This window comes from Lampris incognitus, chromosome 21 (assembly GCF_029633865.1).
Source record: "Lampris incognitus isolate fLamInc1 chromosome 21, fLamInc1.hap2, whole genome shotgun sequence".
Classification (NCBI taxonomy): Eukaryota; Metazoa; Chordata; class Actinopteri; order Lampriformes; family Lampridae; genus Lampris; species Lampris incognitus.
This window is the reverse complement of record NC_079231.1, coordinates 9732354-9748206: the sequence shown is the minus strand read 5'-3', so window position 1 is coordinate 9748206 and position 15853 is coordinate 9732354. Positions and strand designations below refer to the sequence as shown.

The 15853-nt window shown below is 44.4% G+C and overlaps 1 protein-coding gene across 1 annotated transcript in view; it reads right to left on the bottom strand.

Annotated features, from left to right (window-relative positions):
- The window catches only part of iqca1 (IQ motif containing with AAA domain 1), a gene marked incomplete at its 5' end in the record, with an annotated part of 75804 nt that overhangs the window by 49905 nt on the left and 10046 nt on the right, over positions 1–15853 (bottom strand). The window contains 4 exons of the mRNA XM_056301583.1: positions 2655–2730; positions 8546–8698; positions 9569–9653; positions 13272–13474. Of these exons, the coding sequence (XP_056157558.1) occupies positions 2655–2730; positions 8546–8698; positions 9569–9653; positions 13272–13474 (517 nt within the window). The remainder of the gene's footprint in view (positions 1–2654; positions 2731–8545; positions 8699–9568; positions 9654–13271; positions 13475–15853) is intronic.

The window sequence follows — 15853 nt, the reverse complement described above, 5'->3', positions numbered from 1 at the left end:
CGCTCTACCTGTCAATCAGTGGAAGAACACCAGTAAGTTAAGCCATTTAATTTTACAAGGTACCGCCTTACGACATGTCAGTAACACTTTATCATACATAGCTGTAAATACTGACTTCTGACCTCTTTCAACACACTTGCTAACATTAGCAGCTAGCTTGAAAATATGATTAACTTTTTTTTTTTGGTAGGATTCCCCCCCCCCTCTTTCTCCCCAATTGCACTTGGCCAATTATCCCACTCTTCCGAGCCATCCCGGTCGCTGCTCCACCCCCTCTGCCGATCTGGGAAGGGTTGCAGACTACCACATGTGGAGTTGCCAGCTGCTTCTTTTCACCTGACAGTGAGGAGTTTCACCAGGGGGATGTACCACATGAGAGGATCACGCTATTCCCCCCCAAACAGGTGCCCCAACCAACCAGAGGAGGTGCTAGTGCAGCCACCTGGGTACATACTTACATCTGGCTTCTCACCCGCAGCCACGGCCAACTGTGTCTGTAGGGACGCCCGACCAAGCCGGAGGCAACATGGGGATTTGAACCGGCGATCCCCGTGTTGGTAGGCAACGGAATACACCATCATGCCATCCAGACGCCCGAATAACCTTCTTATTTACATATATTTGAATGTTGTATCTAATGTCTCCTTCCTTTTTTTTTATCTCAACTTAACATCGTCCTGATAGCACTTACCAGCCTGGTCTGTCTAGACCGAAGGATTGTCCTAACCTGGACTATTTAGGACTTTGTGTGTCAACTTATCCTTCATGTTCACAAATGTCCGGGCTAAATTCTAATCTGATTTTGCCTTTAAATTTTCTTGTGCTGTTCATGTAACACTATTAAGGACAATTATCTAAAAACTATAGACAATTATTATTTTTTTAAGCTGATGTCATGAAGTGTACAAGTTTAGAATTGCCCTGTTAGTCATTGCTTAATCAACGTTATAAAGTGTGACTCACATATTGTGTCAGAACATCTGAGAGAGAAAATCTCAGCTTTAAAATGGTGGCTGAGCGTTTACGAGGAGAGACGGCAGGCGGCCGCAGGACTGCTCCGGGCAAATGAAGAAAGGGGCTCTTGAGCTAAAGGTTGACAGCAGCTGTAAAACTGAACAAAAACAACTAAAACTGAGTGGCAGGTACGAAAACAGCACCATCAACCTGCATGGGTGTTGATTTAGTTCAACCAAAACAGTTTGAGCTCTGGGCTCACTTGCACCCAGCAGGGTTCAGTGGCCCGGCGGCCAGAGACTAGGACACGGACATTTCCTTGCGCACGCCACGCCATGGGTCACCGGGGCGCCCAGAGGCCAGAAAACCTCACTTCCTCTTAAAGAGCCCAGAGAGCGCTGGGAGACAGGAAGTGCCGGTTTGGCTATAAGCAGGTCCATAGAGAGACAATATGATTGATTTGCAGTCCCAGAATGTGTCGTTACTCCAAAAGACTGTGGCCGAGGAGTCAAAAGGAGTGAAACGACTGATTGAGTTAAAAGCCAGGTGACTTCACATGACCCGACAAAAGGAATGGAAACTTACACGGCTGTGGTCGGGTTCTGTAAAATGGATAACGCTTGGCTTTAATGCTGCTAGGGGTTTGGGGTTTGAGGCCAACTGTCAAAAATATCTGCTCTTATGCTCTGACAAGGTGTTCTGGATGGAAGCTTTGTCTAAAAGTTTTAAAAGGACACGGAGACGTTTGCCAAAAAGAGACAGGATATGTGGAAACGGTGACATTCTGCATAATGTGCGTTTGTTGCTTATTTTCAGCCACAACTACACAAGGCCAACATCCTCTTCACAACGAGCATCATTTTTGGAGCTTTTTGGCTCCTTCTGAAAAGGGCAGTTCTTTGTCCTTAGTTTTGCCTGACTACAATCCTGGATCTAAGTTAGCAAGAGCTAGCTATATTTTGAAAACACACTGGAAAAGACCCCCCCCCCCCACTGCTGCCTAAGGGCCCAGACACACCAAACCGACTAGCGGCGACAAAGGCCGACTGTTGTGTCACTTCACGTCACCTGCCATCTGGGCCAAAAAGTAGCACTTGAACACACCGCAAAGACTACAGCCGACGGCCAGCTAGCATGTACGCTCTGCACTGATTCACTAAGCTGAGCAGCCAATCAGGGTGATCTCTCTCACCGACAGGCTCCGCCGATTGGGCGCAAAAGCTGCCAACAGGGGTCCGACTAGCGCTGATGGTACGGAACACAACACAAACAGACGTTCACCGACGGCCCAACATTGGCCGACGGTGTGTCAGGGCCCTAACAGCTGTAGAACACATAAACTAGTTGACAGCGAGTAGGAAGCAATGAAGAGGCTGGCTTTCAAAGCACTCTCCTGATTGGCTGAAGAGGAGCAGGTACTGTTTACAGCGTGTCTGTTTACAGCGTCTAGGGCGGCAACAGAGACCGGGCTTTTTTCTCAGTGGACCTACTTACTTTAAATCTGTCGGGTTGTAGAAAGAGTCTCCTGAAAGCCACTTTAATTCAAAGACCAAAATCACTACCCGCAGTGGTCTTTACCTCACCATTATCAGCATTTAGAAGAAAAAATTGTGCCGTTTCTATTGAGGTCGTTGGTAATTATATCTGTTAGCAGCAGTAAAATCATTGTTGTTTTGCCTTTATTGCTTAATTGGACTCACCCTTGTAAATCTTGGCTCCTTCCATGACAGCGGGGAGGAAGCTACTGGGAGCCACCTTCCAACCCTTCTCCTCCTCCTACAAGAGAGAGGATATCTTGGTTGAACATAATCATAATATAACAGAACCATCATCATAACCTTCAAGCATTCATATTTTCAAATCTCAAAGACGAAATCGCTTGATCGACCAATTGTAATAAACAGAGTAATTAACTTGTACAGGAAATCCCACCGAGACCTCTGTCTCATGTACAACGGTGACCCCTTCACAAGATTCTTTACAGTAGGAAATAATGAAAATGAAGAGTGAAAAGAATACGTAAGGAAAATGTGCACTATTAGAATCTAATTACAAATTGTTGATAAATGTAGAGAAATTTGTTTAAGGGATACTGGTGCAGAGACACTGAGACAACCCATGGTTCATAGACACCCAGCATGGACATACCATGATACATATAATAGTTTCAATCTGCTTTTCTCTCAAACACATGTTGGGGTATATTGCTTACATTTGACTTGAACTGACCATTCAGCATCATTGAACACATTTGTGCTCCCCCTTAAATTCAACATATGGTAGTCCAACACTGAGATTTATTAGTGTCTTCTTGATTTATTCACTTTAAATAGTATGGGGCCCCGTTATGGCTGATTAAGAATATATATGGACTCGGGGTATGGACAAAGTTCAAAGGCTCCATTCCTAATAACATGCTCTCTGCTGTGCACTGGAGTCAGGATGAATCCTAAAGCTCATTAAGATGATATTGTTACAAAACAGGGCACTGGAGAAACATGCTGTTAGCTTGATGGAAGTCCATATTTTAATCCCACGGTATGGATTCCATCTTGAACATCTAAACATCTGGTATGTTCACAATATGTCCTTGGTGAGTTTCACCTGTAGGGGGTAAGCTGTCCTTTTTTTTGGATACTATATTGTAGCGAATTTCGGGGGAGCAACCGCAGGAACCGCCACAGCCGGGACGCGAACCCGGATCTCCCACACCGCGGATGACATCGCTAACCGCTCGACTAAAGAGTCCTACTTATCCATGCACGTTACAATATCAACCAGGCATTTTTCATACAACAGTTATTGGCAATCAAGCGATCTGATTGTTTAAGAGCCATGTGTTTTTTACAATGACATCATGGGAAACGCATCAATTCACTCGTATCATTTGATTTCTTTCAAAATATCCGTTAAATATCCAGACAGCCTGACTTGGACGACACACAAAGGGAGATGCCACCAGTGAAACAAGCAAACTAATGTGATGCTAATGCTAACGCTAATGCTAACGCTCTTCTTTTACTGCACAAAGAATGGCAGCATACAGATTAACAAATACCAGCAAAAATTATCTTATAACCTAAAAAGCAGCAAGCTACCTAGCAGTGTTTACTAATGTTATTTGATTTATGTTTATTATGTTGTTATGTTTTTATTAATGTCATCTGTAGTGTCACAAAGTGTTAATTTAGCTAAGAATGTTACGCGCTAAGCTAGTTTATATGCTAGTAACATTTGTTGCTTAGAATGTAACATTGTTACGTTTGTTACTTGGCTGTATAGCAACAGGCCACATGTGATGGAAAAAAAATTGGTGGAAGAAACTACAAATAAAACCCATATTTCCAACCAAAATTCTAGGATTCTTTACTTTGCAAAACTGTTGTAGCCTATCAAAGCCTAAAAACACTCGTCGACTAGCTGTGGCGATCTACGAACAATCTCAGCCATTATATAATCCGTGATACCTTGTAACCTCGAGTGTTCTGTTACTTAAATAGATTCTCTTTTCACTTGTACCAATCTACATCGAGGTCAGAGGTCAAAAGTCAGAGCCAGGAACAGAGAAGAACCCTGAAGACTCACAGGGATTCAGTATTTTGACCAAGGACACTTCATCAAGATGGGTACTCGAATCTGGATCTCTTCCTATTCAGTAAACTGGCCTTGCCAACCTGCTTTTAAACTCCCTTTTAACCGTAAGCAACACAAAACTGAGTCGTGTCTCACATCATATCCCACTGTGATCAAATCTTAGACTGAGTCAAAATACATAGTATAAGGTTTCTGTTATATTAACACATGCCGCAGATTCTTCACAAAAGCTCCGTCAGTTATTTAAAAAAGGGAAAAAACCCCTCAACCAATTAAATCAATCTTGATTTCAATAAATCACCTTGTAAACGAAGGCAAAGGTTCGGTAATAGTTTCAACAGGGGAGCCATAACATAATTACAGTGAGTCCTTCCAGTAATATCACATGACATTCATGGACATGACCAATGGCCTGCATGGCTGAAGCACATACAATAGAAATGTATACACACACATCCATAGGCTTTTTTGGATTGAGATTTGCTCCATCTAAACCTTCTGTGTGTGTGTGTGTGTGTGTGTGTGTGTGTGTGTGTGTGTGTGTGTGTGTGTGTGTGTGTGTGTGTGTGTGTGTGTTTATCTAATATGTCCTTGAATCTGAACTGGACCCTTTTCAAGAGTCATCAGCAGACCTGACCAGGCCTGTTTTACATCTCCTGTCATTTTTTTCAGCACTTCCCGTCATTGCCACGCTAATCGTCCCCGTAGGAGCCCCCATTCCATTTCTTAAGTGCTCCATAATACGTTTTAATGACGGGTGACGGCGCTCGTGGTGCGAAGCGAACCTTCTTCCTGGTGACCGATGGTTGAGACATTTAGGCTCGGGGCCGGATAAACACTTCTAAAACCTGATGGAGATTTGACGTGTCAGCCGGCGCTAGGCACTTTTAAGATAAGGCGAGGATAGGGTTAACTTTATTGATTACTGTAGGGTAGCCGTGGGAGCTCCAGAGGGAAAGAACAGACATGAAGGCCCGGCACAGAGTTAAGAGGTAAACACGCTGAAGGAAAGACGTGCATGAGAAACAGGACTCGAACGCAACACATTTGATCCAGCATAGCTGACATTTAGACGAACACGTCGTCATTAGGCCCAAACACTTAGTCTACACAAAGATAGTCTCTCTCTCTCTGTGTCTCCCTCTCTCTCTCTGTGTCTCCCTCTCTGTTTCCCTCTCCCTCCCTCTCTGTCTCGTTCTATCTACCTCCCTCCCTCTCTGTGTCTCCCTCTCCCTCTATCTGTCTCCCTCCCTCCCTCCCTCCCTCCCTCCCTCCCTCCCTCTCTCTGTCTCCCTCCCTCCCTCTATCTGTCTCCCTCCCTCTCTGTGTCTCCCTCCCCCTCTGTCTGTCTCCCTCCCTCCCTCCCTCTCTGTCTCGTTCTATCTACCTCCCTCCCTCTCTCTGTCTCCCTCCCTCCCTCTATCTGTCTCCCTCCCTCTCTGTGTCTGCCTCTCCCTCTCTGTGTCTGCCTCTCCCTCTCTTTCTCTCTCTGCCTCCCTCTTCCTCTCTTTCTCTCTATGTGTCCCCCCCAACAGACATACTGACAAACAAAACAGACACCCAGACTAAAATTAGGAAATTATCTTTGATTTTAAACCACACGTGTGAAGCGCTGTGCTCTACAGGGAACACCAGACAGTTTATACAGAAGTTTCCTCGTTGCTAAAAACAAACAAAAAACCCCAAATTGTGTATAAAATGCTTGTTTATCATCCGTGTCAAGAACCTCAAACAACATGACCATACTTCAAATCTTCTGCAGAAGCAGTGTGAACGAGGCCTTGCCTCACCAGCTTTGGATGAAGGCCACAGTGCGTATGCTGTGCCAGGGATGCACAGCTCATCACGTACTCGACTTTAACGATTTAAAAGGTATCACATCATTAAATAAACACTGAACATGGAAACAAGTGAAAAACTCCGGCTTCACGTGGAAAGTGGGTTGTGGGTTAAAAAGAATTATGGATGTGAATCAGGACAATTTCCTGGATTTTTAGGCTCTTAAGCAGCTGCGGATGGAAAGTCAACATTTTCACCATTCTTGAACGAAGTCACGCCCGAATCTACAAAATGATTCATAGTTTCATTTTGTGACACGCGAAAAAAATCTTTATCTGGCCAGGGAGTGTCTGCTCTTTTTCCGTCCTGCCCTGCGTCACACACACACACACACACACACACACACACACACACACACACACACACACACACACACACACACACGTTTGCACAGCTATCCTTATTAGGGTTCAATTCATTGTGGACTGCCTAACCCAAACCCAAACCTTAACTTAACCTCAATTCACACCTTAACCCAAACCTTAACGAGGACATCAGAAATGACGTTTTGCCTCATTAGACCGGGCTTTGGTCCCCATGAGGACTAAAGGTCCTAACAAGGTTAGTGTTTATCCTGGAAAAGGTCTCAAAAGGTAACAAAAATGTGCATGCACGCACACGCACACGCACACACACACACACACTGTTGGCTACCCAGTACTACAAAATCAGTTGCTTAAACTCTGTGTTCTTTGTTCATGTCCCCCAGCCATGCTCTATTAAATCTGAGGAATGGAAGTTAGTAGAATCATGAGCACAAGCCAGTCTCTTCTCAAGCGACCACTACACCAAGTCCATAATACAAGTCAGTCAATCAGTCAGTCAATCAATCAGTCAATCAATCAATCAATCAATCAATCAATCAATCAGGTGTGGGGAAATGGCAGTGCGAATTCATGTTTGCAGCGGCCTCACCTATTACCAGTGTGGGAAGATGGCAGCATGAACTTATGTTTGCAGCGGCCTCACCTCTGTCCACATCTAAGTTTGGGTCTTCGTTCGATGGCTGAGAGAGCTAGCACTGGATCAGTTGAGGGAGCTTGGTCTGCAGCATCCTGTGAGCTCAGGGACCACGGCCCTGCCTGGAGCTCCGCCCAAAGAGGAAACACAGAGGGCTGTCTGACAGGACGGGGAAGCGGGGCAGGCTAAGCTAAGTGCTACCCCATGCAGGCCAGCAGTTCTGATAATACCGAGGGCGGTCTGGCGGTTTTTGGTGTCGTCTTGTGGAGTGCAGGTTGGTGTGTCGAAGGTCTGACAGGATGCGGAAGTGGGGCAGGCTAAGCTAACTGCTAGCCCATGCAGACTGGCAGTTCCGACAGCCATCCTGCATTTTTTTCTCTTGGACAGTGATTTTTTATTTTTTTTTGTAGTTTGATATACATATATGTTCTTTTAGTTTATGGATATGTGTTTTTGTCTTTGTGCTGCACGGCTGTGGGCTGGGGGAAATGATGACAAATAAAGTGTTCCTGATTCCTGATTCAATCAATCAATCAGACTTAATTCATATCGCTCCTTTTGTGCATCAAAATACAACCCAATGTGCTTTACATTAGATCAGTGAAGCTGAAATCCATGATTTCCCCAGTTTGTCCCTCCTTCCAGTAATGAGAACTACAAACCAGGTGTAGCAGGACTACAAACAAGGTGTAGCAGCCCCTGTGGCTGGTGTGCCATTAGCTCAGCAGTAAACAACAGGTCCCATCCTTGTAAAAATGGATTCTGGGACCAAAGCTAACACAGACAGTCTGATTTATTACAAACGCCATCACACCATATGGGAACACCGTTGTACAGTCATATTAGTTGTCATGGACACATCAGCACCACATTTCCATCTTTTTTCCAACACATACATATTTGCTGCTGCACCAGTGTTTGTCCTACCCTGTCAAAACATTTCGCCAGCGGTATACAGAGACTGGAGAGCGTCTCAAACCATGGTGAAGATGACTGGTAGTGTTATGGAGCATACAAAAAAGGCTGTGTGTGTGTGTGTGTGTGTGTGTGTGTGCTCTGCAGATGGGTGGCACTGGGCCAGTCACAGTGTTGATGATTCTGATAGAGTGGTCAGACTGCTATATTGAAGGAAGAGGAGAATATTTCATTCCTATCTCCCGTTCTTTGTGGACAGTGTGTGTGGACCAGCTAGTCTCACCTGTGCCTCCTCTTTTCCCTTCTTTCCTCTCGTTTTCCCTTTGGTTTGTTTCTTCTTGGCTTTGGGGTCCTTCCCGCCTCTCATCTCACCCTTTCCTGAGCTTTTTTTCTTCTTCACCATCGCCGCCTGTTTTGATGCATGTTCGGCTGCTACCTGTCATAAGTGGATGCAGCTTTATTTATTTGTTCATTTGTCATTCAGCATTATCAGAATCAGAATTAGAACTACTTTATTAATCCCCGAGGGGAAATTGGGTAATTATTATTATATTAATTATTATTATTAATTATAATTACTAATTATTGTGGGTTTTCTATAAAGACTTTAATTAAGAAACTCACCCAATAAGAAAACAGAAGTCAATCAAAATGTCATAAGCCAACTGAAATCTAGTCAGCAAATTGCCATCTTGGGTCCATTAACACCTAGTGGTCTGCTCATATAGGGGATCTGTGATTCGTTATAGCTCTCCATCTGACATATATGCATACGTACATATCTGTAGTCTGTGTCTGTGTCTGTGTATGTGTATATATATATAAAATCCAGTTAGTCAAGTAAATTCTTTATGAGACAGTACAAGCCTGTTTCATGCCATAAGCAATCATCAGCTGTCAAACTTTACTTTACTCACTTCATTTACTTATTTATCTATTAATTTATTTACTCACTTAATTTACTTGACTCACTGGATTGTTTTGCGCCTTATTTGTTGAGCACTTTCCCTACCGTTGCGTGTTTCTTCTAACAAAGTTTCACACACACACACACATATATATACATATATATACATATATATATATATATATATATATATATACTCCATTCTGCAAATTCCATTTCACTTATTCAAAACAACACTGTCATACTTGGAAATTCAAATGGACAGAATGTAGAAAATGCAACATAATATGCACACAGTGACGTGCACACACATCAACCTTTTATCACATTCAGACAGAACAAGATGGGGCAGGATTTGGCGGGCTGATGGCTGACAGCATGTAAATGGAGGTGAAGTACCTGCTCCGGCGTCTTCTGGGCGAATATGGAAGCTGATCCTCCGTCTTCGGCGTCGGGAAAGTCCGGAAACTTCCCGGTGGCATCCCTGGAAACAGAGAGGGAAAGGTCTTCATTCCAAGAGATGATTACAATTCCCAAGGCGGTGCTGATACGTGAATAGCTTCATCTCATCTGGGGGACTTCACAATGTGGGAAAGAAAGGGGACATTCGCCATAACAGAATGAATTGGTTGATAATGAGAAGACCCTTCACTCCCTGTACATCTTTTATACAGAGTACCTGTATAAAAGATGAATAGATAGAAACATAAATTTACTGGTAAACTTCAGGCTATTGTATTTTAATGTAAATATACTTAAATATCTGTACGCTTACAAAAATATCTAATGAATTGTGCTTCCGGTGTGGGAAGATGGTAGCGTGAATTCACATTTGCAGCGGCCTCACCCAGTACCGGCGTGGGAAGATGGCGGCGCGAACTTGCGTTTGCGGCGGCCTCATCTTTGTCCACGTCAGCATTGAAGTTTGTGTCTTCATTAGATGGCTGGGAGAGCTTGGTCTGCTGCATCCTGTGGGCCCGGACCAGGGCCCTCCTGGAGCTGCGACCGAGGAGATAAGACCGAGGGCGGTCTGACAGGACGCGGAAGCAGGGCAGATTAAGCTAACTGCTAGCCCCTGTGCAGACCGGCAGTTCCGACAGTCATTCTGGCGTTCGCTCTCTTGGACAGTGACATTTTCTTTTGGATATGTTGGATATGTGTTTTTGTAGTTTTTGTAGTTTTTTTGTAGTTTACACGTGTGTTCTTGTAGTTTGGATTTGTGTTTTTGTCTTTGTATTGCACTGCTGTGGGCTCGGGGAAACGATAATGACAAAAATATTCCTGATTTCTGATTCCTGAATGGGATGAAGATGAGTTTGTTCCAAACTGAAACCAGCCAATAACGTATCGGTGTCCACATTCTTCTAAAAATGCCTGGTCCTGATTGGCTGTCAATCAAATCAACCTCCCTCCCTTCACTTTTATTTCTCAGCTTATTTTACTTATTTATTTTTATTAAGTGATGACCATATGACAACAAGTAGACATAAACAACAACCAAACAAAGACAAACAGCCAATCAGTGGAAGTATAGGAGGAGCGTTAAAATAACAAACAAACAACCAAATGAATAAATAAATAACAAAAACACACCTGATCGTTGTTTTATTCGCATGTAGGTCAAATCATGGAGGTTTGTGTCGCTCTGAATGTCACTTCATGGGACCTCTGGACAGAGACGGGGGCAGGGTGTGGACCGTTTATCTCCGTCAGAAAAACCTCCTAATGAGATGACGTAATGCCGCGGCTCTGATACGTCCTATAATTAGAGTTTGCCCACCAGTGCTTTACAGGCCGCTGTCAAACAATGACTCCCTCATTCATCTCCTGTTTCTCTCCACTATGGCCTGGCTACTCTCCTAATCCCCCCGTCAGGAGATGAGGAGGTCCCGCCGACGCAACCTAACCCCTCCGGGCTGTGACCTCCCGTCTGTCACGGTGCTTATATTACTACTGTCAGCGGCACAGGCCAGGTCGGGGGAGAGGGCAGGAGCGGCCTGCTAGGAGGGGGTTCACCATGGAGGACGGGGCAGTTGTTCTGCCCCCGATGGGAGCTGATCCTCAGGACTCCCTGCCTGGATGACTTACGACCTCGGTGGGAGAGATTCAGCGGCCGTCAGTCAAGTTCTGCTAAGTCCGTGTGATTCTACCGATACTACGCCAGGGAGGGTTTTAGAGGTCTGCATACTCTGAAGATGGAGTTAGCTTAGCGATGCAGAATAATATTATCCTTTATCGCATTTCATTGGCATGAAATTCAGATGTCATAAACAATTTTGCTGCCTAAATTAATGATAACAAGAATCTGTTGTCTAAAACTAAAAATTCTCACAAAATGAGGTCTGAAATATCTGCGGGTGAAATTGGTTGTGGTTTGATATACTTTAGCAAACATTTCAACTTGATCAACCTCAGCTGGATTCCTTAACATTGCTTATGTAAGCAGATATCATGATATATACTGTATATATCGATATCATGTGAAATTTCCCATGATCACTGTGATAACGATATGTTCCATATCACCCAGTGCCAAGTTAGCTTATTAAAACACAGACTCTGCAGGTGCATTTTCCAGATCTACAAGCCACCATGACCTGTAAACAAGCTAAGCTAAGTTAGGCATCCTCAACAGTCATTTAGAGAACTGATTCTGATGTTGCTGCGTATTTTAAAGGTGCAGCTGGATGATAGAAAACTGAACATTAGTGGTGAATAGCAAGGAGTCACCCGCCACTGTGGCCTGTAGACAAAAAGGTCAATTTCCTGCCCTGGCTACAACCAGAATGCCCCCAACCACCACCACCACCACCACCACCTTTCAACCCTTCCACCCTATTACCCTCCCCATCCCCTCCACCCACCCCCTTTTCTCCTTCTTAATGAGCAGCACCCGCCGTTAGCCAACCGTAAATCATTCAGGAATGCTGCTAATAGGCCACCTCCGATGCCGTGTCCCCCTACATTGACCTCCTCCGTACTCCTTTTAAGCTGGACTCCAACAGCTGAGCACAAAGCCTCCACCAGAGAACTATGTCCTTCTTTTATTTTTTCCCCTTTTCAAACCGCAGAATAGGCCCCCCCCCCCACACACACACACACGCATCTACTGGGGTTTAGCATGCTGTGTGTAATATTTCAGCTTTCAGGATGAATAACTTGACCATGTAAATACAAGCAGGACCTGCTTCGTGGTGCTGAATGAATCAAAGTAAATGAATCACAGCCCCTCATTTGGAAACATGGGAGTCGGGCTGGACCAACACAAGATGTGGCTCACACTCACACTCCTGAGTGAAATTTATAGTGATCGACATCTAACAAAAGTGTTTCAAAATGTCAGACCTTGGCGAACATGTTGTGTATCCAACTACCTTTTAATTTGAAACGGTTTGTCTTGCTTGCTTTGATTTGTTGTTGTTATTCACGAAGCTGAAATGTATTCAGGATGCAAGAAGAATTACACACCTTCAAGTGAACTGCAGTTTGACCTCAGTTTGAGACTAGACAAATTATAACTTCATATTTAAGTGCATGCCAGTACATGAAAATACGGTTTATGAGTGGAACAATCCCAGTTCATAATTAAGATAAGGGCATTATGTTCATATTGGTCATCACTATAGATAACTTCATCAGCAACTGGACAGATGACCTCCTCTCTCTCTAAGCAATTCTTCTCTGCATAAAACAAAGTTGTATAAACACTGCAACGAAACCCTGAATATTGAATAATTTCTGATTCGAGATGTAATAAAGTACAGAAAAAGCCAATGCAAAATACTCCTGCTTCTTGAGCATGCAACCTAAAATATTTCTGTGTACGAAAGCGGATATGAAGTTCAGACTCAACCACACAAAAACCTGGAGAATAAATCATCTGATGACAAATCTGACATGTGAACTAAAAATCTGCTTCCCTTTTTCTCTTTTTACTGTAAAACCGAGTTGTGTCCCTTGTGTGGACTGACACGTGCATGGGAAAATAGAGGCTGGGTCAGCCGACATGGCCAGTCAATTAACTGGTTTCCTGAGGTCAGTGGAGACACACTGTGCAGACTGGGAGGTTAATGAACGACCCCCGTCTGGGTTTCTGTCTCACCTGCACTCCATGAACCACTGTCGAATCTGCTGCTGGAGAGTCTCTCTGATGTCAGATGCCTCCGTGGCCCACACCGACTCCTTGATGTGGACCAGGGCCCGCTGGTACTCCTCCTCATTCTGCTCCTGGGCCAGATGCCGGCTGGCCTTCGCCTGTTGGGCCGTCAGCCGGGCTCTGCTGAGTGAAGGCGGCTTGGCAGGTAGCTGCCGCCAGAGGAAAGTCACTTTTGAAAAACAATCAAATGAAAATCAATTCAACAAATCAAGTCAAAAACAAGTTAACATGGGCAGCACAGTGGCCCAAGGGTCAGCGCTGTTGCCTCACAGCAAGAAGGTCCTGGATTCAAACCCCAGGACTGTCCAACCTTGGGGGTCATCCCAGGTCCTTTCTGTGTGGAGTTTGCATGTTCTCCCCATGTCTGCAGTGGGTTTTCTACGGTTTCCCCCACCATCAAAAACACATGTATGTTAAGAGTTAATCCTCCTGTCTGTGCCCTTGACTGAGGCATGGCAAGACGAACTGGAGTTGGTCCCCGGGCACCGCAGCTGCCCACTGCTCCTAGCTACACAGCTAAGATGGGTTAAATGCAGAAAAAGAATTGCCCCATGGGGGGATTAATAAAAGTAGTAAAAAAAACAAAAAAACAAAAGAAAACATTGTGACATATGGACTGATCTTGACCCCGATGTTAACGCAAGACAGATTTTTGCTCCCCCAAACCTTCTGTGATAAATTAACGGTACAATCTGTGGCTATGTGGAGTGCTGTGACAACACAAGCACTCTACTGACAACAAGAAAGATGACAAATCTCTCCATCGGGTCAATGTTGTGGATTGGTTTGAGAACTAGAGACAACTGGAAGCCTCAAAGGGAATTAAATGTGACGCAACAACAGAGGGAGGGTTGACAGCCGCCGTGTGCATCAATTGCGGATTGTACCTTTTTTATTTTAACGATTATTTTTCTGGCATTTTCGGTTTTATATTTGACAAGTGACAGTAGAGAGACAGGAAATGTAGGGAAGAGAGACAGGATGACCTGCAGCCAAGGGCTCGGGCCACTGTGGTAAGGACTCTGCTTTATGTGGTACCTGCTCCAGCAGGTGAGCCACCAGGATGCCACTGCGGATTGTACCGCTAAACCCGAAGCCATTTCTGTGATCATCCAAAGTATGACTGTTTGTTATATGTGTAGCAAATTCAGGAGGCAGCCAGGAATCCGCCGCAGCTGGGAATTGAACCTGGATAGCCCACACCACGGGCGACTGTGCTACCCAGTCAACTCAAGTGTCCAACCCATTAGCCAAGGGCTAGCAAGTCTAGGCATCCATGGTCGCTACACTACCCCCTCCTTCAGGAAGCGCATCCCCGCATTTCATCACATCAGCTTCCTCACGCCTCTGGGCGCACGCGCTTCCGATGGCCTCACGGTATCACCATCCCATTGCTGACAACAATGTAACGAATTCAGGGGGCAGCTGGGAACCGCCGTCGCAGCTGGGAATCAAACCCGGGACACCTGCACCGCAGGCGACTGTGCTAACCAGTCAACTAAAGGGTCCGACCTGTTAGCTAAGGGCTAGCGAGTCTAGGCATCCGTGGTTGTTACATATGGTATTTGTGGGGGGGGGAACTGTTGGGAGGAATGCCAGTGAGGCTCCAATGGGAGTTTGGCATTGAGGAGAAATGGAGCCAAAGACCACAACATCTCCTCACCACAAACATCTTCATCAAAAGTGATCCATGTTCTCTTGTCGCTGAAGTATTTAGTTTGAAATGGATTCATTTAAATGCAGATTTTATCTGTCATTGGTATTCAAAGGCTGTGATGAAACTCACTGGGTTATTTAAAAGCTGTGGCAACAGCAGGTCAGGCTGAGGCCAATCCCAGAGTTAATTCACAACACACAATCAATTAAGTGAGTGGGACTCACATCTGGAAGATGGATGTGTGTTGTGGATGTGGCACTTACTAAATGTTGGCTGTTATTGTCTGAGCCTGCTGCTGTTACACAGTTACGGCTCAGAGAACGTAAATACACTTTTCTGGAAATAAAGGGAAGAGGGTTCACATAGCTCACGTTTCACATGCATGCATGCAAACCCATGCATACACACAAATGCATGCATTAATGCACAGGCAGAAATTCACACACCCTTTAATCCCTTGTGTTGCATCTACACTAATTAACTAAGTACAATATAAAGTTCTTCTGCTTCCGGTGTGGGAAGATGGTGGGGTTTTTTTTTTGTTGCTTAGTTTGGATATACATGTTCTTAGTTTGGATATATCTGAATCAGAATCAGAATCAGAATCAGAATCAATTTATTGTCATCTCATTCATTTACTTTCATACACAGAAGAGACGAAATTTCCTTTCTCCCAGCCCATATGTGTTCTTAGTTTGAATATATGTGTTCTTAGTTTGGATATATGTGTTCTAGTATGGATATATCTGTTCTAGTTTAAATATATGTGTTCTTAGTTTGGATATATGTGTTCTAGTATGGATATATGTGTTCTTAGTTTGGATATATGTGTTCTAGTATGGATATATGTGTTCTTAGTTTGGATATATGT